At 29.7% G+C, this 26,011-nt stretch overlaps 3 protein-coding genes across 10 annotated transcripts in view; 1 reads left to right on the top strand and 2 right to left on the bottom strand.

Moving 5' to 3' along the window:
* The window catches only part of LOC138936050 (secretin receptor), a 29,213-nt gene extending 8,439 nt beyond the window's left edge, over positions 1–20,774 (top strand). For 2 of the 8 annotated variants that reach the window (XM_070301099.1, XM_070301100.1), the window contains exons 2-13: positions 1,819–1,905; positions 9,382–9,475; positions 12,488–12,594; positions 13,687–13,842; positions 15,154–15,248; positions 15,633–15,982; positions 16,929–17,059; positions 17,153–17,238; positions 17,431–17,575; positions 18,338–18,614; positions 19,091–19,269; positions 19,857–20,774. In XM_070301099.1, the coding sequence (XP_070157200.1) occupies positions 1,894–1,905; positions 9,382–9,475; positions 12,488–12,594; positions 13,687–13,842; positions 15,154–15,248; positions 15,633–15,982; positions 16,929–17,059; positions 17,153–17,238; positions 17,431–17,575; positions 18,338–18,614; positions 19,091–19,269; positions 19,857–19,979 (1,755 nt within the window). In that variant the 5' untranslated portion in view covers positions 1,819–1,893 and the 3' untranslated portion in view covers positions 19,980–20,774. Of the gene's footprint in view, positions 1–952; positions 974–1,818; positions 1,906–9,381; positions 9,476–12,487; positions 12,595–13,686; positions 13,843–15,153; positions 15,249–15,632; positions 15,983–16,928; positions 17,060–17,152; positions 17,239–17,430; positions 17,576–18,337; positions 18,656–19,090; positions 19,270–19,856 lie in introns of those variants that run through there. The other 6 variants (XM_070301101.1, XM_070301104.1, XM_070301103.1 and 3 more) reach the window with 6 other exon arrangements.
* Positions 1–26,011, bottom strand: part of LOC138936379 (uncharacterized) — a 406,360-nt gene that overhangs the window by 378,646 nt on the left and 1,703 nt on the right. The gene's annotated exons all lie outside the window — the stretch shown is intronic.
* Scox (Synthesis of cytochrome c oxidase) lies at positions 21,251–23,260 on the bottom strand. Its single transcript, XM_070301308.1, has 4 exons — positions 22,785–23,260; positions 22,056–22,419; positions 21,738–21,943; positions 21,251–21,665 (listed from the first exon to the last, which is right to left on the bottom strand). The coding sequence occupies exons 1-4, from the start codon at positions 22,848–22,850 to the stop codon at positions 21,483–21,485; spliced, it is 819 nt and encodes a 272-aa protein (XP_070157409.1). The 5' UTR covers positions 22,851–23,260; the 3' UTR covers positions 21,251–21,482.

Below are 26,011 nucleotides of genomic sequence, written 5' to 3' on the forward strand. Positions count from 1 at the left end.
TTAAGAAGAGATATTATTTGAAATGAAAAAAGAAATCATTCGTATGCATCTCTAGATAAAAATTTAAGTTATGTTATGTTTATCATATTACGAAACAACAGTCGTCAAAAAATTCAATTCGATTTAACGTGATTTCAGATGTATGTATGCACAATTTGTGAACTTGGAGCTAACATGCTGTTCGGGTCAGTCGGATAAATTCGATTCTATCAAACCTATCAAATTCAACATAACAGTATTTAACAGTATTTAACGGTATTATGTCGTGGACAGTATAATGCGATGTTTGTGTAGCGTATCCTTGCCATTTAAATACGCTCGCAATGCGGAATAAAAAGCCATAATAGACAAATATCTCTTGCACGTGATCATTATTCACTACGATATACTTTAAATCGACCTTTGATGATCCTTGATAACCTCGGGTTAATGTACTATATAAAGTTAGTTTGCATTCACATGCACATTTGTGCTTAATCGATATTGCTCATAAATTCGCGAACTTTAACAATTACGGCTGAATGTTAGTTCGGTAAATTATTCACGGTTAATGCGAAATTCTCAAGGACTGCGAGATATGTATCTTTTATTTTGTTGCATAAAAAACAATTATATATCAAATTATAATACAAATCTTTTAACAAAATTTAGCTTAAATAGAAATCATTTAGAAATAAATATTTCTTCTTGATTTTATTGCGATATCTACTCCAATTTCTTAGTTCATTTATTCTCAATTATCTTGTATCAATTACGTAGATCGAATTAGTATATCAGTGAGCAGGGTATAATCTTATAATGGATCCTTCGATATCCTTATCGGTTCGTTCGTTGAACAAATTTCGCGAAGTTCCGTGGTTGTTGTTTTCGGTTGCTGATCGATCGCTACTAATGATTATCTTATCCGGATAATAGACTGAAGGGTGCAGTATCGTGAAAGAAGAAAAAGTGTTGTCTGACCTACTAATACACGGTACACGGCTAATTAAATGACAAATAAGGGCGCGTCGGGATCTATTCTGGCTATCATCGCCAATTCGAGATTTCGTTCATTATCTTTCGTTCGACTCTTCATAAGACCAAGCTTTAAATTATTCTAAATTATTTTCCCAATAAATCCTCTCGCGCGCAACTTATGTACTCATAAAATAACGAGTAACATGATTATTTGTTACGTAAACAATTTAAATTTTTTCTACATTTTTGCAGTAAGTTTTTACAATTTTAATTCATTGCGGTAACATACAAAGAGAGTTAATAACAGTTTCTATTTATATTTTATTGGGAAACTTGTGAACGTCATAATAAATATTATTGATGCTGTGCGGTTAAATTAACGGTTATTTGTAAAAACATCGAATGTGTGAAAGATCACTTTTCTATCGAGTCAATATTTATAACCAATCTCACAAACGATACGAGATTCTTTTATCAAAATGTTCAACAATCCACCGCAATATATCGAATTATGTATGATAAATAATAAAAGCCGATTTTATCTCGTTTATATTACACAAAAGGCCAAAGCCGTGCGAAAGCGTTCTCTTTTTATGACGGAAAAATAATCGCTGTGTTTTCTACCGTGTAAACTCATTACAATAGCCGTATACTACATGATATAATAATTAACTAAAATTAATAATAATAAAACAATTATCCCGAAATTATTGAAATTATTGACTTTGTGCGCGAATATGGCAATAACTATAAAGTGATTATGAAAAGGAAAACATCGTGTTTCCTCCGTTATATTGAGAATAACGGGGGATATATATATATATATATAATGATTAATTAATAATACGCGATATGTTTCAGAACGAATCATTTTGATAGTCGGAAGAAACGCAGCTGCGAGAAGAGAACGCGCGGACCGTAATCCAAGAAGCCGCCATGGAGACGCACGTAAGTAATACTAATTATATATTAAATATTCGTGCACACAACACACACAATAACTGCACATTAATTATAATATTTGCATTTTATAGAATAATTTTAACATTTATGGATTTTGTCTTTGTCTTCTGCCCCTCTAAGGCGATATTTATCTTATTAAACTGAAAGCAAGGAAACATAATAAATTATTTTATTGCAATTTTATTAAATCATATAATGTAATTTTGAATACATTTTTGGTTTTAATACAATTGACGCAATATAGTATGAATTTATTTTAAGAAAAGCCAATAAAAATATCATTTTAAATATATTCCTTTTTTCTTTATTTTAAACTCTTTTACATAGTTATTTTTTCACACTTTTATTCTAATATTCTCATATTTGTTATTAAATTGTAAACTAGAAAAATATAACATTTCATAAATTTCGCTGTACGTCAGTACGTCAGTAGTAATGACGAATCAAACGCTAATAATTAAATTACGATATTGCGTTTCGTTTCGCGTCACTTGGAGGAAATTTGCGATCGCGTATTTCGAAATTGACGTTTACAAAACAAATAACAGTTGATACAGTCGTTGTTTCGTAACTCTCTTAGCTCTTTTGATCATAACAACAACAATAATTGTACGTATTTTCCATAATTTTTCAGATAAGACGATCTCAAGAATTCTTATAAAATAGTAAAAACGAAATATAAATAAAAATTGGCATAGCTATATAAAAGAGGCAGCGACGATTTTTACTCGTAACGATTTTTATTTTATTTGCTTCTCTAACATAAACCAGATACATGTTCGACGCCAGTCGACCTTTCAGTTTGTCAATTCGATGAAAGAGGATCTCGAGATGTTACGATTTACATGCATCATCGGTCTATTTACTGCAGACATACTTTTGCCAGAATATTTATAAATTTTCGCGGAAAGATAATATTCTTTAAATAAACTAAAAGCTCAATCGCAAGCTATTAAAGTAAAAGAGCTGGCCGATGTTTTTCTTCGCATGTGCATTAAAAAATACCGAAAGGGTCAACCGGATCGATATATGCAGATGCGGGTGGTTTTTAATGGTCTTTCACGCAATGCAACTACATAATTTTCAGGAATTTCTTTGCCGCGGTAGAAACTCTGAAATCTTTCGAATACAATTTGTGAATTATCAAAGTGGTGAAACTTAAAAGAAATCGCGTGCAACTCATAAGATTATAGTGCTTTTAAGATTACTTATACTACTTTTCTCTTTCCTGTCGTTATCCTCTCTTTTGAGTTTGGTTTTAAAATAATTTCTCATTGCGTCATGTTTTAATAAATAATTCTATGTACTTCGTTTATTTCAAATCCTTATTCGATTTTTTCAAACAAATTCAGAATTTAACTTGAAGAAGTTAAAAGAAAAAAACAATTTTATAATGCTGATTAATAATAAGAATAAAATATATGTGACTTTAATATATTCATATTATTTAAGAAAGTAAATTTAAGTCTTGATTTGTTTAGTAAAAAATAATTTATATATATGATGTCTAAAATATAATATCAAATATTTAAAATATATATATTTGAATATATTGAGAAAAATCTTAATACAAGAATTTTTGAAATTGTTTTTTCTTCGAAATAAATTATTCCGCTCGTACATAACGTTTTGTAAAGAATATATAAAGAATTTCTTAGAGGAAATTATTTATAAATTTTTTTGTATGAAAATAACTCTGCTGTAGTCTGACGAGATTGCTTGATCATCGAGATTACAATCGCAGTTACCTCTTTATTCTATGAAAGCGTCATTATGCAATTCATGGCAAAAATCACATGCAAAGAAAGCTTCAAGTAGTTATGTGTCGTAACAATTATCCTATTTTCAAGCTTATTGCACTCTCATGGCAACTCACTCTTTTGTTCGGCGAAGTCACGATTGCATTAATGCGATATTGTTTGCAGCTGACATTTTATTAATGTCACATTAGAATTAATATCATTTTAATAATGATCATGATCATGATATATTACACAAAAGTCGAAGAAATCTCAGTTTTAATATTTATACAAATTTATTTAATCATTTATTGTATATTTACACAAAACTAATAAAAACAGTGACATTTTTTTTATAAAGTATTTAAATTAATAAATAATAATATTTTATATATTCTCGCGCTTGTCTCTTCAGAAAATATTCAAATTCTGTAAATTTTTTTCATCTTCCAATTTTTATCTCGAATATCCGAATATCGCTTTGGAATAAGAAGATCGAGAATCTTTTCAAAGACCTTTTTTGAAACGCAATGCTTGATCGTACTAAATATTTTATTATCGACAGCTTATTATTTCGCGATATTCGCTTCTAATAATATCCACGTGCTTTTGACGCAAACGCAAATCCCCAACGAGCTTTTTTCGATCTTTATCCAATATACCTTTTGCACGCTGTTACATAATGAATAATAAAGAGGTTTTTTGTTTTGCTCGCGAATGAGAGTTTATGTGAAAGCTTTGCATGGATCATATAACTGCTAACTATCATTTTAGAACGATAACTGTAAAAGGCAGCATGTGTCCTATATGTGTATTCCCGCACGCGGATTTCCACATAAAAACAAACATCCACTTCAAACGCGTTTAAAGCGCTCTTTGTTATATTCACAAAAATCTGCGCTTTTCAGCGAAGTCAAAGCGAAATTTCATACCGCAAAGGATCGTTGATTTCGTGACAATGAAGACTTTTCCGACACTTTCGCCGTGAAAAAAAAATTACCTTTGAGAGAACCGTGCACTGATTTCATATCACATGAATTATCCCTACGCGTATTGGAAAAGTGGAGCGATGCTCAGATTGAGAATTATTGAATGACTCATCTCTCTCCTAAGTTTTTAATGCGTACAAATAAATAATCCGGCTGCCACCTCTTTTCTTGGAAAGCTTTTATACCTAAGGCAGTATCGTTAATTATATTTTATATCATATGTACATTGATAGTCGTCATTTATTCGCACGTGTATTAAAGTTAAGAGAATGGTTCGTGTTACTGAAAAAATGCTGCGTAGATATATTATAGCGATATCTTTGTGCAATGTATTACAAAAATATTTCGCAACATATATATGTATACATACGTTAGAGAAAAATCTTCTTGAAGATATTTTCAGGATGCATATTTCTTTTCTTTTCCGAGGACATTTTGCATTGTCAGTTAAAATTCTATATAATCTGCTTATACAGAGGAATTGAAATAAAAATATGACTGAATATAATTCACGGATAATAGAAAGCGGATATCTAATATGAGAGAGCTAATTTGAAAAGTCGGAAAAACGATATTTCGAGTACGAGGAATCTCTGATACGAAGTATCAGCAATCGCCGTCATTAATCAAATGCTCTCGACAATGCGACGATAAGCATCTTTTCAACAGAAAAAGCTTGAGTTCGAGTTTTATCGAAATCCAGAATCCAATAGAGAGGCTGACTTGCCTCTTGTGCAAAATGACCGTTCATTTACTAGTCCGAGAGCAGTTTTCCAACGATTTACGGATGCTCGTTTACGTAATATATCTAGCAAGATATGAGAGTCCGTTTGTAAGTTATACGGAAGTACAAAAATATATATCTCTCGACAAGTGGAAATATAAACGCACCTTTTCCGGGACAGTGAATTACGTGTGCGCCTCACTTAAATGTAACTCATTCGTACAAATATAAGAAAGTCATTTTTTGAACATGATAAAAAATATAAAAGAGAACTTGAGATAAAAAATATAATGTATTGCTAAGAAAAATATAATTGTATTGTTAAGATTGTCACGAATGTGCATAATTATTATACTTTTTACTATTTTTTCTTAAAAAATGACCTTATAAGAGTCGCCAAAATTTCTTTTAGAGGCCTCCATTTTAATCTGAAAGGAAGCTTTTTACAAAATATCATCGAAATTAGAGATAAGCCCTTTTCAGAACTGCACTCAATTATATGTAGGAAGCTAGTAAATAAATAGATAAATTTTGTTGCAACAAAATATGCGCACAAAATGTGCAAAGTTGCAGCACAAACGGATCAAATCTTCGGAAATGCGAAGCAAATCTCGAAACTTAATTGTTCGACAATGTATATATGAAAGGATTTTTATAGCTTAAGTTCTATTATTTAAAAAATACAAAGAATAAATTTCTAAAATAATACATTCCTAAATAATTTTTTTTTCTAAATTCTCGACATTTCGTCAAAATTTCGTCAACTACTATATACTACGTTAAAAAATTAATTTTTATTATTGATTTGTATAATCGATTCTGCGAGAAAAAAATCTGCTGTCGATAACTCTCGACATTGGATGCAACTATCGCTTTATAAGAGTCAATTACGTCGGTAGTTTCATAAGCGGAGAAATGAAATCATTATACGAGAATTCAGTACTAGCCAAAACTACTCCAGATTATCGCGGGAATGAATTAACACGAATTTAGAAGATGCAAGATAAAGAGGAATGTCCTGCGAAAATTGTCGCAACGTGTTATCCGTGAAGTTTATTTTGAGTAACCGATCTAGAGTAATTTTGCTCACGGGTTGCGTTTTATGAGATCGAGAAAAGTCGGAGGAAAAATAAACAATTTTATTGCCTCGTCTCGTACCGTGGAAGGCGAACAGAAGAGAGGAAAAATGCGCAACGAATTATGAAACCATTTGAAAAGCTTCCCAATGGATTTTTATGAACTAAGCGATCGAAACGAATAGTCATAAATGATGGTAAATTATCTTTCTTAGGATTACTTATAAACGTGAATATTTGTAATATCTTTCTTTAATTAATGCGATACAAATTAACCACACACACACACACACACACACAATGGAATCCTTCTAACTTTTTTAACAAACTATTGTTACCATCTTTAAAAATAATAATATATAATAACAATGTATTAATATAATATGGTTAATAATAATATATTATTACCATAAACTCTTGAATGTGCAAATAAGCTTTGATATATTATATAAATTATTCATGAATGTAATATTGACATTTAATTTCTATGGGAAATATTGTACAATCTAATTTATGTATTTTACGGTGCTGTTTTACATATTAGTTTGCAGTTTTAACGATCTGCAGCCATGGTGCGGAAACAGATTTGATTATTGATCGACAAAATAATGCAATTTGATAATAATATTACCAAAATAATGAAAATTTCTGAAGAGGAATATCAGTTTTGATAAAGCATTTTTTCATAGCATGACATTGTTGAGCCGCGTAGGCAACGACGGAAAGAAGCGTAGAAAATAAATGCCAAAAAAGAAAAAGCGTATCGAGAAGGAACTTTCTACGTGCATTTACAGCTTAGACATTTTATTGCAAATGTAGAATAATGTGCAAGTTGGTTGTTCAAAATTTACGACAGAAAAGAATATATCGATGTAACGTAATGCAATGTAAGATAATGTTAGATATTATTTATGTATAAATATTGACTTTTTTTTTAATATAATATATCAAATGTTTCTTAAAAAAATATAGTATGGGACAATACTTTTCCAGCTAACAAATTAGTAGCAACGCAATTTCTTCGAGTTTCTTTAAATTTTTAATATCGACATTTGCAATAAAATACATACACGTGTCATATAATCTTTTACGATAACTTATATAATTTATATAGGCCGCAGCATAAAACATACATAAAAATGTTTGGCTTGTATCTTGAATGTGAATCGATTATTATGAAAATGGCTTGAGCAGATCCAAAATATTTTACGATGTAACAAAACGCATCATTAAATACTAATACATGTTTATTAATTTTACTTTTACACAAAATATTTCAAGTAATTTAAAGTAATAAAGAAGGAAAAACGCACAAATAATTTTATAATATTTGAAACTTGTTCCAAATTTTTTTTGTCGGTTTTTCTATAATTGCAAAATTTGTATTGTTTTACTTTTCTTTTAAAATACGAGTATCTTTTTTTTTTTTTTTAATTACAAAAAAGTAAAAGAAGTATGTACATCTAAAAACGATAGAATCTAAGAGACATTTTTTTCATTAATTTTATTTTAATTTATCGCAATTTAATTAATTCTCTGTCTCTATTATATCATATTAAAATACATATTTAAAAGAAAAAAAAATTTAACTAATTAGAGCTAAATGATTTTGTATGCAAGATAGCTACGATACTATTATCCTAATGAAAATAGGATGGTAAATTCTTAAATGAGATCAAAGTTCATAGGTTTTGGAGTAACCGTCAATAGCCGAAAAAACACTTTTTGATATATTTGAAATTGATTATTAACTGGTTTATTTCGAAACCTATGGAGCGAACCGCAATCACTTTGATCCCATTTGAAAGAGAATTTAATACCGAACAAAAAGTTTCCGATAACCATGGATCGAAAAATGCTTCCTTAAAATGTTAGCGCCCAAAAACTTCTGAAATCACAGTTTTTACATTTTTACAAATATTAGAACAGCACAAACGCGCGCTGCGCGCGTGCTTTTATTTGTGGACATTTTCCAGTTTTTTTAATTTTTTTTTCCTAACTTTAACTTTTTCTTTCACGAATTGTCAAACTGTCAAAATTCGCATGATTTGACAGTTGCAAATAACACGAATAAAGCAAGTCACACCGCACAAGCGAGACAGCCAATCAGCATATTGCGGAAAAGAGGCTTCAACGCTTCGATATATTCGAGTTCGAGGTTTTATGCCTTTTTTAGAAACGGATCGGTTTCCATACACGAATTAAATACGGAGATTTGAAATATTTGCGCGATAAATGATATCTCCATTTAGAGTATAAAATTGTTTTATTTAACTTGACTCTATAATGAATTTTTTACCTGAAATATGAAAAAAGTTAGTCATTGGCAAACTAACCGTCCAGAATCAATGTATTTATTATTAACGTAAAGCTAAGAGAGAGAGAGAGAGAGAGCAAGTAAAAAATTTTTCGAAATATTCTTCAGTATATTATGTAGGTGGATATGAAATTATAAACGAATAAAATAAATTCACAATGCATATTACATAAATAAACGGATTGGAAAATATCCTTGGATCGAAGTGAAATTGCTGTAACGGAACATTACTTGATCATAATATCCTCTTTAGAGATTATTCTTTAATCCTCTTTAGAGATAATTTCGTACGTCTATTATGATAGATTCTCTTTTCTCTCAGTCTTATCGTTATCATCTTATGATTAGATACGTACTTCGTCATTCTCCGCACATGCTCTTAATCGATAGATTTTCTCTATGTATTGCTCCCCCCCCCCCCCCCATGACGATCATGTATATCTGTTACTGTCGAATTGGAGATTCAAGACACATAAATTTCCGAAAAATAGCACGAGCAAAGCCGCAGATCAATAACTAAAATACAAGCTTTAAAAACGACATTTATAAAATCTAGCTGCGCAATCAGAATTTACAATAACTATGAATATTAATTCGTATTTGAATTTTGTTCCAGGGAAATGGTGACATCGATCGGATCCAGAATTTGATGATCGAAATATTGATCTCGGAATCCGAGCGTTGTAATCACGGAAATATATCGGGGCCAGGTAAGCGGAATAGTATTTAAATAATATTTCTCGATAACGATACGCGAAATAAAAATTGCCACATGTTAAATGCTATTGATATTTCAAGAGATAGAGAGGGAACGATTACGATTACGTATCGCTAACACAATTAATTTATTAAAATTTATCATCATATGAACGAATGATCTTAAATTACCGTATTGGCTGTCTGCTTCATGTTAGATCATTTATAATCATTTCGTTTGCATTAAATATTCCGATCTCTTCTCCTCTGTCGTTCCTATATTACGTAAAATTATAATTCATCATTAGATATCACATACGACGTTTCAATTAATTTTACTGTATTAGTCATAGATAAATACAGAATAAGCAAACTATGTGTAATTATAATGGGAATACAATAAAACGAGACGCAATCAAATACAATACAAATATGTCATCACTATTGGTAATAGAATTGGAAATAAATAATTATATTAATTTTTCAATTATATATATATATATATATATATATATATATATATATATATATATTTAATACCCAGATACACACACACTCTCTCTCTCTCTCAATTAACGATATCTATTTCTTATAGTATTTGCGTTTATTTAATTTAAATTAATTTGGATTGACAATGATTGGGCCAACATCGCATATAAAGTTTAAAGTTTATTTAAAAAGATAGATTATTTTCGTTTAATTAAGAGAGAGAAATATTTATATAAATTAATTTAATATTATTTTGGGGCAAATTTTCATATTTTTAGAAGACTTTCTTTAAAATTTGTAATTTTTCAATTGCAATTTATTAAATAATATATGGCGTAAGAAAATATTTGTAATATTCAAGTCGTATAAATTGCACGATGTATCGATTTATCAAAATCTTTCGATAATATTTTTGCAACATGAATAAAAAATTGAGAGAGTTTATAATCTTTCTTTCTACTTTTATCGCGTTACAGTCACAAGTTCACAAGTTGTATTTTGGCTCTTCTTTTCAAGAGACAAAATAATATGTGCCATCCAAAGCATCGGGTGATCAACTTCTTTAAACAATTGCGAGCGAACATTCACGAGCGATAAATTTGCATAATGCAGAGACTGGAAAGACCGAGATACGATGCATATACGTAACGCATGGACTAATGTCAAGTGTTCACACGTGTCGCCGCTTGCATTTTGCGTTTTCGCGTGTGTACACACGTTCGTGAATAAACAGTGCTTATAGAATGTCTCCGGAGCAATTAATGTCACAATTAATCTCGCATCACGATGCCGGCTTATTTAAGCAACTCGAGCGAAATCAGACAGGGAACCAATATACCGCCACTAATTACACAAGCGATATTTGATTGCGAAGCCAAACGAATTTCACGGCTTTTGTTTATTGACACCTTTGTACAATAGAAAGTTATATGCATATAGCTTCGTCACTTAACACCCGTTACACCATTCTATTTATTTAATGTTAATTATTTTATTAGATAATGAATCCGGATTTTAACATATACAAATCTTTTTCAATAAATAACGTAGGATAATCGATAAATACATTAGTACATTAATTGTAAGAGTCTTTTTTAAAAGCCTCGCATTCTTACTTAGTTGTATTTATTCATCTGACAAAAACGTTTTAATTCGAGAATAACTGGAGTTGAAATGAAGATAATTACGAGAAAGTAAATTATTTTAATGTTACGACTGCTAAGAAGCAAAGTGTTTAAATGCAACTTGAAAGAATATAAAGGAACGAAGAAAAAAGCATCGCGATATAATAAAGTCGAGTTCACACAGTCATGCTTGGAGTTAAAAATACTTCAAACTCTTAATAATCTGTCGTTTTTACATAATTCAATTTTATCACCATGCAGAATTTACAGTACCAAAATTTTAAATCAGGTGACACTTGGCAAACCAACTTTTTTATTAATCGAATATTCTTCTACAGAGTGTATAAAAAATGTAATGCATTTTTTCCATATTTTTAAAAATATTTTTTATCTCATATAATCGTGAGTAGAATTTTATATTTTATAATTTATTTGATTTAGAATTGTATATATATTTGCAAAAGCGACAACGTTTTTCACATACACATACACACACGTTTATCAACATAACACGTTTAAAGCGCAATTAAAGTACAATAATATTGCAGCTTGTGTCTCGAATCATTCCATGCCACCGTCAGACGTTTCGTTCAAATTCGGCTCTTATGAGTTCGAGTTTCGACTGTGAAAATCTGATTAGAATATCCGATGGTGGAAGACCGCGCACTTAGAATGCAGCCCGTATACCGCAATAGACAGTGCGTCTATGGATGCAGAGTATGCACATCTGGTCTTGTAATACGTCGGATACACGTATAATGAACCTCGATTATAACAGAGTATACGGCATTGTTTCGTGTAAATGCGGTAATCCTGCTGCTCTGCATTCGCACACACAGAGCATTCGAAAAGCCCATATACATATGACAACGACCAAATGCGATTTCGTTCGCACATGTCTGTCTAATGGATTGTTCTAAGCCGTTGAACCTACCGTTGAAAGATTATTCGATTTTTTGACTGGAAAAACGAATTTCTCACTTAGCTTTGAGATTGGCGAACGATTTCCATGCACAAATTATATTTGCCAACCGCTCATGGCGATAGATTCGCTCGACATAGCATATTTAACAATAATATAACCGCATCTATACTAAATGTATTGTATCCTGCATCAATGAACACATGCATCATTTTCATAGTTATCGAAGCGCGATATTCAAAATTGCTGACAAACTGAAATAGTAGGCGTATACGTATACACATGCATACATATATATATGTTTATAAAAGAATATGGTTTATAAGCGATTCAATAGATATGAGAGATATTTAAATTATGTTTTTTCAAGTAAGATAATTGAAAATTTACATAATCTATAAGTCCTAAAAATAAAAATCTCGAAAGAGAATATGCTTCTCTTTAGATGCTTTATTTATTCTCACGCTAATACTTGGACGCGATTTATTTAGGTTGGTGCCCCGAAATTTGGGACGAGATATTATGTTGGAATTCGACGGCACCAGGACAGTTGGCGATTCAATACTGTCCCTCTTACATCATGGGTTTCGAACCTAGTGTATGTATAGTCACGCTTCACGATTGTATCAAATATAACTACAGAACTGATTCGTGTAATAGCTTTTTTGAAATCAAAACTTTACGTATATAAAATTTTATCGTTGAATTATACCATATATGTATATATACAGGATGTTTCAGGTTTTTTCCGCCAAACTGTGCATGTTTTACGAGTAGAAATAAGAAAAGAATGTTATATAAACATAGGCTTACAAATGCTTTATTAAAAAATTATAACAACGGAAATGAAAGAAAATCGACACACGAAATTTATACGGTGATAAATTTAATTTTTCAGCCATGTCAATCTTGTATTGAAAACAATAGTAAACATTTTCAAATGGAACAATAATAGTAAACACAATAGATCGTCTTTACATAGTACCATATTAATAATAAGAATTTCAGTTATAGAATTTTTGTGTTATAACTTTTTAATAAAGCATTTATAAGTCTATGTTTATATAACATTTTTTTCTTATTTCTACTCGTAAAACATACTGACACAATTTGGCGGAAAAAACCTGAAACACCCTATATATACGCACATAACGTATACATATATACGTGCATATTGAACGGATGAATTTTAATGACCGAAACGGATTAATATCTCTTTCTCGTTTATATAAATAAATAAATAAATAAATAAATAAATATCGAAATACGTTTACAGCTACGCGAGAAACTTAATTAGATTAGTTCCTCGATTTAATAAGTCTTCTCTGACATAAAATATTCGCTGATCGATCAGTGAAATCCATTTTTCAGACCTAACTAATTGAGATGCTTTCGACGTAATACAGCGTCAAAATTTTCCAACATATTCAAACGCTTCTTCGACAAATTCAAATTTCATTTCTCCTTAAGCAGAACTTTATTTCGTTCGATCTACAATATTTTTCAGCGCTCGAGCTGTAAACATCTCTACAGTTGAAATCAGCGAATTGTAAAATTTTACTGAAGTAAACTCAATTGAAATTGAATTGAAATAAGCCTCTGTCGCAACAAACTCGCTTGTAGCTTAAAAGATAACATATCTTGATATTTTTGTTAAGCTAAAAGTTAGATAACAGCATTTTTTTTTCAGGCACTCGCGTCGAAACAATGCATGTCAAATGGGAAGTGGTACATGAATTCCAACACCCATATATGGAGTAATTACACCCAATGTTATGAAGGAGGATTGGTTACTGTTCCGGTGAACATATCGGACGTACAGGCGAATAACGTCACTTTCATTAAGGTAAACAGATGTAAGAAGAGCGGCATCGATAAATGAGTTTTAAATGAACTGTCTTGTTCGAACATCTTTAGATAATCATGTACGTAATTTATCGATCGAAGGAATAAATTTGCCATACGGAAAACGACGGAGATGAAGAGATCAATTGGAATTGATCATACGGTGACATGACGTCAGTCACTCTACTCACAAGGAAATGAGTGCTGTAAATGACGTTCTGTCCACCTAGGTGGGCTTTACATAGTCTTGAGCATCCAAGACGTTGTCGTGAAATTAGATTTCCAGTCTTGGACGATAATGAAACGGGCGAGCACACAAATGAGTCAATAGCTACGTTATAATAGTATTATCAAGAAAAATGGGTGGAAAATGTTAAAAAGAATTTTTTTTCCAAGACATTTTGCGCTGAATAAAAGCCGATAGTCAGGATTTGCTTTGTCATATAACGTACCGTTGCAATAGCAGTTTCAGAGAACTAAAACGAGTTATTTTTTCAGAAATCGTCAATTTCTCTTTCCATCAACTCTTCGATCTGTGATAGTTAATCTAGTATCTAAGGACAAAGTAGAGAAAATAATAAAGAAACTAATTTCTCTTGAAAATTTTAGACGTATTGATTAAAATTAAGCTCGATATGTCAAATATATTTAACGTATGACATTTGAAATCCAAATTAACAATTTTATGCGAAATTTATCGAATAAAGTAGCAAGTGTTGGCGTATTTATTACAATTTTAATACGAACTAATACAATTAAAATATCGTATTTTGTGCGTAAAATGACTTTAGAATTACATAATAAAGAGCTTTCGTAGAATGATGGCGAAATCGTAATATAAAGGGATATAATCATTTTAAGCATCATAAGCACTGCGGATATAAAAGCAAACAAAGAAAGCGAATACAGAATGAAGTAAAGAATGTCATTAATGAAGAATTAAGTAGAAAAGGATGTAATAGAAAACTTTCTAACGTATCTTGAATAGAGATCATGTTTATGACAGCATCATGTTTTACGAAATATTATTTAAGGGTGCATCGATTGTTAGATAATTTCAAAGCGATACTTACTCTTAAACATAAGTCGATTTATTCTGCTATTTAACTTGTTATTAATAACCTTTAAAAATTATGAATATTTATAATTAATAATGCGATTTTACGCAGAAAAATCATATTTTAATTATTGATATAATATTATAATTAACCGCTACCACACGCGTTGATACTTAATTATTTTAATAATTAAAATTGTAAGCAAATAATAAGTAATTATTAATTAATCACTTTCCTTTAAAATGTAATTATAGAAATTCATCCCGATCGTAAAGACCATCTCGAAACTTGGCTACACAATTTCGTTATTCACTCTCATCATCGCGTTTTGCATTTTGGCGACTATCAAGTAAGTATAATTATGTAAATAGAATCTTAGCGCATGTGATTATAACGAGGCGCCTCGCTTTATATATTTTTAACGGGCACGTTTCAAGTTTATAACTAAAAAAACAATGGTCTAACATTGTTTTAAAGAGAATATTTTTCTTTTATTTCTTTATTCGTTTAATATATCATATTACAAAATAGATGTTTTAATATCGAAATTGGCGATTGGAAAAAAGTAATAATTTTGATCTTATTTAAATTGATTTAATTGCAAATCCCTGGGAGACTCCGTCTCAGGATTTAATTAATTTAAAATCAGAGAGAGTCAGATTGTGTGTCTCACGGCGCCACATATAATTTTGCACATTTTAATCGAAACGGAATTCGCGTTGCCACGTTCAAGTTTGTCTCCCATCGGACGTAGGAAATTGCGATGCTCACGGAACATATTGCACATGCATCTGTTCATCTCATTCGTGATGCGAGCATTTATGGCGCTACTCAAGGACCTGCTCTTCGTGTCCGGCATCGGACTATCGGATGCCGTGATCGAGAACGATGAAGGTTACTGGTTGATCAACGAGAAGGAAAGCAACTGGCATTGCAAGATATTCACTAGTCTGTGGCAATACTTTCTCCTGGCCAACTATTCCTGGATCCTAATGGAGGGTATATATCTACACAATCTGATCTTTCTGGCACTCTTCACTGACGCCAACTCTAGCATCGCGGTCTACATCGTTTTCGGATGGGGTAAGTAAAATTAATCTCAAGAAATTATCATTAATTCTAGAAGGATTTCTGAAATCTCAATCAATCTTATATATTTCCAGATTGATTATGAGTTATTTTGTTTTTATTAACTATCTTGCAGCTATATAAGAAAAATTGAAATATATTTAAATATAAAATACTTTATTATATTATCTTTTAATAGATATGTATACACATATCTTGAGTATGTTGTTGTCCTTAAAGAAATTGAATATAAATTTTTCTTTACTAAATAAAAAATAATCCAAATTTTTAATTAATTTAAAATTTAATTCTTAAAATTAAGATATTTTACTAAGACCGTTTAATTGTAATCGAGACGTTTATATCTATCTCTTTGACATTAAAAAATTAAAAAAGATAGCGGTTATATTTTCACTAACAAAAATGGTGCTGAATTACAAGTATAATAAAAAGCGAAATATAAATCTGTTTCAAATATAGTATATCTCTATTGAAATATTGCTCGTCTTTGACAGAACAAAAGATAATAGGATTTCCTACAAGAAAATTCTACGATTTTCAGAGATTCTCAAGAAAATGATCGAAAATCACGACACATAGTTTTGCATGAAATATGACGTCGTATTAACTGCTGTATCTCCGAAGGTGGCATAGCGATGCAAACAACAGTAATGGCATATGTAACTTCAAGTTATAATCTCAATTTCCATTGGACATCTCAGACATATGTCGATATTTCTTTTCACTTTATTATTTTAAAGTCACTAATTTTTAATTCTCAAGTTAGTACTTGTGAAAAATATATTTATTTTCTATAAACATGAATATTACTCATTTACCGGAAAAAACTTTTCATCAGATTATTCATTTTTATTTTAAGGAACCTGTTATTAATAAACACAATGGATCGCTCTGATAAATTTGTCTCTGCGCGTACGATCGTCACAACTTCGCCTTTCAGGTTTGCCAGCTGTATTTATTTTACCCTGGGTAGTCACAAGGATCATATACGAGGATACGTATTGCTGGACGACCAACGTGAAGCCTCTCTTGTTTCTCTTCATACGGGTACCTACGATGCTCTCTATTTTGGTAAGCATCTTACGAATGCCAGAAAGAGGCTCATTGAGCCTCATAATTAATTCAGTCGCAAATAAATTCGTCGCTTCTCTCCGCTCACGTCAGATAAATTTCGTGCTCTTCATCAACATCGTGAGAGTGCTGCTGGTAAAACTCAAATCCACCATGTCGGAGGAAACGCAAAGATACAAGTAAGCTTTATGTGGAAAGTCATATTTTCAGTGTACATTATAATCTATCATAATCTCATTTTTTCTTGTAGAATTTTTAATGAAAAATGGTACACGTATACGTCAACTTATTTTATATAAAATTTTAGTATATTTAACTATACGTATATATATATATAATATGTCCCTATGTGTGTGTGTGTGTGTATCTAGACGGTGGGCTAGAAGTACATTAGTCTTGGTGCCACTCTTCGGAGTTCATTACGCCTTCTTTATCGGGATGTCGTACAGTGTCGGCATAAACGAGACCGTAGAGATCGTATGGCTCTTTTGCGACCAGCTGTTTGCGTCTTTTCAGGTATATAATACGCTATTAATAATTATTAATAGCTAATCTATTTTATACGAAACGCCAAACTGTTTTAAAGCCGCAAGAACTCTTAGCGAACCTCTTAAAGAGAGAGACTGCCGCATCTTAACTAGTTGAAAAATGTTATGCAAAAATTAATTCACTAGTAACCTCTCTCTCTCTCTCTACAAAACTTTCATAATTATGTTATATATTAAGCTGGTAATAAACAATTTTACATTTTATATATATATATATATATATATATATATATATATATATATATATAACTTCCTTATGATTTCCTTAAAAGTGTTAAAATCTGTTTGTTGGATTCATGCAACTTTATGTCATTCAGCCTTAAACAACGAAACTAAAATAGAAACGAAATAAATGGCGAAGTCTGGGTTTTTTTTAATCCATAACAAAATTTTTCTCTGTTATAATTTTTATTGTACAAAATAACTTTTCTTTATTAAATTTAAAGAAATTTTACATTGCATTCTTAAAATTTTTTCTTTAAAAAATAATAAAATTAATTTATTAAAAAAATTATGATAAGAAAATAAAGAGATAGATGAATAATACACGTACATGAGACTATTAGGTGGAAAAAGTAAAAAATATTTTTAGGATATAAATAAACAATATTACATTTTTTAGGATTTATACAAAGAATATTAATTTCATAAAGATTTGTGTTGGAAAAAAAATCCAGACTTGCAGCTGATTAAAATCGGCGAACAAAAGTTATTTTTATATTTCCGGAAGGGCTTCTTCGTGGCGGTATTGTATTGTTTTCTGAACGGTGAAGTAAGGACTGAGGTGTCCAGGACGCTTCGCAGCATTAAGTGGACACACGGGATACGATGGGGTTCGCGACCATCAACGCACTCAGTTAGCACATGCAGCTGTAACAATGTCTCAAAATCTGGCGGTCGGCACTCAAGGAAACCCAAGTGGTGGAAGTCGCGCTGGAAAGCAAACCCCTGTCTGTTCCATGATCGCGCTATCCGTCAGTCCACCCACTCGATGGCGAGTACACAAGGTGTCCCCTTAAATCCTACGAAACGTCATGTCCCCCATCTCGTATGTCTCGTCCTCGTCAAGTCTACCGTGCTTAATGTTTCATTGTTTCACTGCTTGATTTTACTTTGATCTTTCTTTACTTCGATTCCATTAATAGGTAATTAATTAATAAAACAAAAGCCTAAATTGCAGATTAAATCGCTATTTAAAAATTTCGGAGAACCATCAAAATACTTTAGATACAATATTTTTATAAGGAATTCGAGTAAAATAAAATAATTAATCAAGTCTAAAAAATTCATGCAACTAAGTAACTTTTAATAGAAAATATTGAGAAGAGTTTGACGTTCGAGTTTAAAATCTAAGATTAAATTTGAAGTCAAAGTTAAGATCGATCGTTATTAAACGAGGCAGTGAAAGGCTTACGGAATTTCTCATACGCGAATCTACGCAATGCAATATACATAGCGCAATTTACATTATGAAATTTTACAGACGTTAGAACGAGAGGATGTAGTTTAGCGAGCAACAAAGACTACCTGGAGATGGCCGGTAACGGCCAGGTACTGCAGCCGACGATACAAGATCAATATGCTCATCATACATGGCCGCTGTGCAGCAAATATACGGATCAATCGCTATTTTCTTTCTATTCAAACGTGGGTGTGTTTTACGCGAGTATCTATGCCAGATCTCCTAAATAATTCTTTAATATAGTTGCCGGTAAATGTTTTCGATCTTTTTTTCTCATCGCGCTGTAATATCTAGTCTAAATTTTATATCATTCAGTGTCATTTTTAATATTGTCACACGACGAATATAAAATTGAATGAAAAATCAAGCTAAATAAATAATTAATTCCGGAAATATAAATTTTTTTTAAAGGATCGCAAAGAATATTTTGTTAGGGGAAAGAAAATTTCTATTAATCATATCAAAATCTGTATATACTATTATTTATATAATTTTATATAAACGTTAAAGTTCCGTAATCAATTTAGCATCAAATTGTTCTATAATAATTAATATAATATACTATCATTATATACTTATATAGTAATTATATGCTGAATATACTAAAATACTTAATATCTATATTTTGATATAATATTAATAGGAATAGAGATGGATGATGTATAATGTATATTTATTAATCGCTTTCCAAAATTTACTGCATGAAGAGATGATTTTTTTTGAAATGGAAAATATCTAGTTATTTGGAAACTGGAATTTTGCATTAGCAAACGATTTTTTTTCTTAGATGTCGGATGCATCGGGGCCAAATATCGACAAAATCCGTGATCAGCATCATTGGAGCGATTCAGAATGTTACCATTTCGCATACGAATTGCATAAACTACAGCATCATCATGAACACCAATGACAAGACTTGGATTAATTCATATATATAGAAGAAAACGCATGTCCTGTAAATGTACAATATGCATAATCTAAAGGCGTATATATTATTCTTGAAAGAAAATAAAACTAAAGATATTTGAATTTGATATCATTTTTATACAAAAGAGAGAAAAAAAGAATTATTTATTTTGTATCTCTTGAAAGAAAGAAGAAATAGAAGAAAAATTTCACTTGTTTCTTTTTTTCTTGCAGTAGTTTTTACATATTATAAATGGAAACTGAATTTTTTGTTAATTCTTCTTTTACAGGAATATATCGTGTTGTTTATATATAATCGTCCATGTCGTAAATTTTAATTCGCGTATAAGTATAAATATATATATATAATAAAATGATGTCTACAGAAAGTCGATGTTCGATATTTTACTATTTTAGAGATTTGTTGAAATATACTAGAATATATTCGATAAAGTATCTCGTCGATATCTCTCAACGTTTTGAAATTCAATACGCCATCTACTATTGTTGTACGAGCTCAACTCACGAAAATGTTAAACGTCTATTATTCACAACGATTTCTATGCATATTATAAAAAATAAATAAAAGCAGCTTATTAAATTTGTGAGTTATATCGTCATGGGTTACAAATATATATCTGTTATCTATTATTCTATTCGTATAACTTCTTTATACATAATAAAATACTAAACTTTGCATGACTAGGATGTTTTTAAAAGAGAATACTCTTTATTTAATTATTAAGAAAATTATTTTTTATATCTTATAGAACATTCAGAACATTATATATATATATATATATATATATATATATATATATATATATATATATATATATATTATTTGTCATTCATTATTTATCAGGCATGTAAATGATATCAGAGAGAGAGAGGAGAGAGAGAGCATCATTTCCTTTTTAAGCTGATAATACCCCATTACTTAGAATACCTAAGAAAATCTTACTCTCTCAACAAATTCTAGTTTTTAATATATATACGTATAAAAATAAATAAATATGCTTGAAAATTCCTTATTAAATAAAGCATTAATAACACTGTGTTGTGAAATGTTATTAGTTTTAAAATAAGAATATTTCGTTCCACAAATAAACATTCAGTTACACATTTTACCTCATATTCACATGAATGTAAATATGCATATATATATATAATTACACATACATATATTTGTATTAAAATTGGCATTACATATTTGACGACAAACTTACATCAATTTAATGTTAATTATGATACATTGAAATAAAAAAAGATTAATGCAATATATCTTTTTTTACCTACTATTTAAATAAAGTTTTTGCAACCAAGTTTTTAACAAAAAAATTTTTTTTACATTTCTTTATAATTGTTTAATACATTGAAATATAAATTATTTTGTATATACAAAATGTATATTTTATGCATATTTATATTTGTAATATTAATATATGCACAAGTTTTCTGTAGTGCAATATCGACATAAAAACTATATATAGGAATGTTGTAATACTTATAACACTCCTTTAATCGACAATGATGGCAGCCAAGAAGAAGAATCATCTTGTAATTGGTCATACTTCAATTTGTTAACAAGAATACTAGTCATAATCTTATCTACATCATGCGTTTGTCCATAATAATCAACAAACAAGCCTTCTGGATCCACTAAATATATAATAATCGTATGATCCACCTAAAAAAAGGAAATAGAGTGTTGCAAAGTACGTAATATTACTAATTTGTTTGTAATTTATTATACACTAACAATATAATCATTATCTTGGTCTTTAGGACCGTTACTATAATAAACTCTGTACGCTTTGCACACTTTTCCAATTTGTTCAACATTGCCAGTAAGACCAATAATCTTATCAGAAAAGTCTTTGAGATACTTTCCAACAACAGTTGGTGTATCTCTATCTGGATCAACTGATATGAAAATTGGTTGTATTTTGAAATTGTGTTCTATTTCTGTAAATAAAAATAATATACTCTGTAAATAAGAGAGGTACAATAATACAAGAGTAAGAAAATTTTCTCTAAATGGTATAATCAACTGAAATTTTTTTCAATAATTGCTTACCAAGTCTATTTATTACTTTTGTCATCTTTTCAATTTCATCAGGGCAAACATCAGGACAATGTGTAAATCCAAAATATATCAATAACCATTGGCCTAAGAAATCATCAGACTTCACTGTTTTTCCCTCTGTATTAACTAACTCAAATTTACCACCAATTTTAGCTTTACCCAACTGTTGCCTTCTTTCTCGTGCTATTATTTTATCTTTTTCGTTTCTCAAATAATTTATATATAATAAAAGACCACCACCAATGACACTGGAAATTGCCAAACTTTTCCATGTAATTGGTGATTTCTGTTTTTTAGGATCCTTTGAAAAAATAGATTGTTCACGCAATGCTTTCGATGTATTTATATACCTAAACTATATAAAAAGAAAACAATTAATTAAATCTCCAAACGTCTCTTTCAGTAAAAGACTGTATTAAATATGTTAATAATTAATACAATTAAATTGAGAAAGTAATAAGGTTGTATGTAAACATCAGATACTACATGCAATATATTAATAACCGAATAATCATATATGTTATTCGCAATTGAAGATATATGTCACATAACATTCTAATTTTTTCTCATGACATTTAAATAAAAAATAATAAAACTCATTTTTCTAATACAAAAATAAACAAGAGAAATTTATATGTTACTAGTTTGCATATAATACAAAATACTTTCGCTATATTAGATTGTCAATGTGTAGTAACTACGTTTTTCAAGGAAGATTACCTTTGCTAAGACATTACTAGAATTCTTATTTAATGACACAAGAGATCTTAATATTAATGTCGACATTGTTTCACCGACAAAAATTCAATCAGTCCAATCTTTCACCTGCGGCTATGTTCCGATTCTCCACCCGGGTACATCCGATATTATAGTATACGTGACACGTGACATACACTCGAGGAATCGGAACAGCATGAGAAGACTGATTGTGAGAGGAACCATGTGAAACCGTTTTCCTAATTGGTACAGTGGCGCTAACTGAATTCATTTTAGAACCGGCGGAATTACCAGGCCAGACATTTTTTGATGCCATGGTAAAACGATCGGTTGGTGCATGTCCGTGCTAAACACATTGTGGATAAAAAATGCGGAGAAATATTATGAATTTATTAATGTTTTATTAGCTACGTGATGATGTTTTGTCATTTTAGTATATACTACAGCGATAATAAATTATAATTGAAGTATTTTTATGTATTGTATATATGCGCATGTAAAATAAAATAATTTTCTTAAATTAATTTTCTTCTAATAATGTTTTTCCTAATTTTTAAACATAACGTGTAGAAGATATTTACAATAAATCACTTTAACTTTTTTCTTATTCTTAAAAAGTATTAAGCATTTTAAACATTATTGAATCATGCTTTTAATATATATAACTTTTTATTATTAATTTTTTTTTATAATTATATTATTCAATTAATTTCTTAATTTATGAATTCAGTTGGATGCACTAATGCGCACTGATGTGCATTAAAAGCTATTATAGACGAATTTATATAAACATAATTAATTATGTTTTCCTATAATTTTAACCGTATTCTATTGTTTTTTTAAATAGTTTTAATTGTTGACAGCTTTAATTAATTTTTTTCACGTTTATATGATCGCCAATGATACTATTAGCTGTCAGATTTTCGCAAAATGTTATAAAATATCGTTATAAAATGTCGTTATAAAATGTTATAAAAAATTGCAACATCCTGTAAAATATTGTTTTTTTTTAACGTATAAAATGTTAAGAGTGCTTTTTCTATCTTATGGAATTCCATTCAGAATTTTAATTAAACGACCGGAAATGCGAAAATAATACTTTTCTCAGGACATTTAGATATGTATTTATATGACATTAATTTAAAAAACGATTAAAAATTTCTTTTCTCTATTATTATCTTTTACACTTTCATTTCATTTAAAAATATTAATATAAAAAATATAACTATAGTATTTCTCTTAGTCTGACACTCTTCATCCCCTTCAACCTGTCCGGTATGGGTAACTAATAGCGTTTTGGGGTGAAGTAAGTTTGATTGCTTTTTTTTTTTTGAGAGCTATTAAACCAGATTTGCCATGAACATATATTCAACCGAAATTGGATTTTGTGTGAATTTGATTAATATAGATATAATACATCAATAATATTAATAATATAAAATACATCCCGCTATTTTGGCTTCGAGACACAAGATTTTTTGCTCTAATTAATCAATTAAAGGCTTACTCGAAATATTTCGCATTGATTAATCTAATAATTCAAGTACTCTTAGAATCCAAGACAGAGTTTATGAATTTTATTCATTAATTGGTCTCGGAGCGATCAAATTTACTTCACTCGAAAATATATATGTTACCGCCGGCATAGCTCTCAGGTTTATTAGAGTACGCAAACCTCCTTACCTGGCAAATGCCTTCATTAAGGTAGAGATACCGTCGAGGAGGAAAAATGTGTGAGGACTTTTTCCTCTTTTTCATTTCTCAGATTATGATAGGTTTAAAACGTATAAAAGATATGAAGACACACACAGTTAAATTTATGTGTGAGAATATTTTTACAATATATACTTTAGAAACAAATATATATATGTTAATTGAACTAATTTTTATATATCGTCATTATACGTGTTCTTTTGGTAATTTTTCGCGTAATTTACAAAAGAATACATATTTCATATATTTTACACATAAGTATAATAAAATTATAATAATTTTATATGACATGATTCTAATACAATTATAATTACAATATTAGATTATAATTAAAGTATAATTATAATAGTAAGTACAATTTACAAATTGATGATCGCGCTATCAGTATCAAATAATTATTATATTCACTTTATAATAAATATTAAATATATTCTATAATGAAAATAATTTGATACTGAAAGCATTAATACACACACTTGTACTTATACATATTTATATTATCAGTTGCATAATACATATATATTTTTTTGTTATAACATTTTCATTATTTTAATTTTATTTTTAATTTTTTCCTTAATGTCCTAATGGTCCCTGTAGCCCTAACAATCCTACTTGCTGGTTGTATCAGGGGAGATTTATATCCCCTGATATTTTGGCCGTTATTGACCGCCTATTTTGCAAATCCATTCTTCGAGTCAGTTGGACCTACCTTTTGTTGCTCCTGGCTACTTTCTGGCTCGATCTCTAATCAGAGATCAAAAAAGGAGATACACGCTCCTTTTATCGCTGGCTATTTACTATCGCCAGCGAATAAGCGCAAGATTTTTCTTGCGTTCGTAAGGAGATAAACTCCTTCTTTTGCCAGATAATTATTGTCGCTGGCAGATGAGTGTGATGAATGCTCTTTGACGATCGTGCGATTTTACGATCGTTTGTTGGATGTTCATTTTAATATAACTTTATTTTAACCGAGACAAAGCCAAGTTATCAATCAAAATTTTGATTAAGAAATTATGATAAATTATGATAAATATATAAATTTGATTAAAATTTATATATTAATATACATAATTCATATAAAAAAATATATAATATATATAATTTATATAATAATATATCGTATATATAATAATAACATATAATATTAATTTATATAATAATATATAATTTATAATAAAACTAGATTAATTTGCACAACATTTATGCCATTTATTATTATATTACAAGTAATTTAACTGATTGATTATTTGGTCTTATATCAGTTAAAACAAAGTTTAAGAATAGTATCTACAAACAAATTCTACGATATGAATGAGCTATAAGAAATTAGGGTAAGATCGGCGCGCGTTATAAGAATAAGTTACTATTACACGTATATAATTGATAAAATTACTATTGTTCTTTATTCGATAAATCAGATAAAAATCTACAAATTGAAAAAAAAAAGTTTTCTGTAATCTGTCTTTTTTAATTTAAACTTTAATTTACTTTTGCGACAGATGCAATGTATCAAACGA

The sequence above is a fragment of the Polyergus mexicanus genome, unplaced genomic scaffold (genome assembly GCF_030449975.1).
Source record: "Polyergus mexicanus isolate NDT 795.1 unplaced genomic scaffold, iyPolMexi1.0 SCAF_9, whole genome shotgun sequence".
Taxonomy (NCBI): Eukaryota; Metazoa; Arthropoda; class Insecta; order Hymenoptera; family Formicidae; genus Polyergus; species Polyergus mexicanus.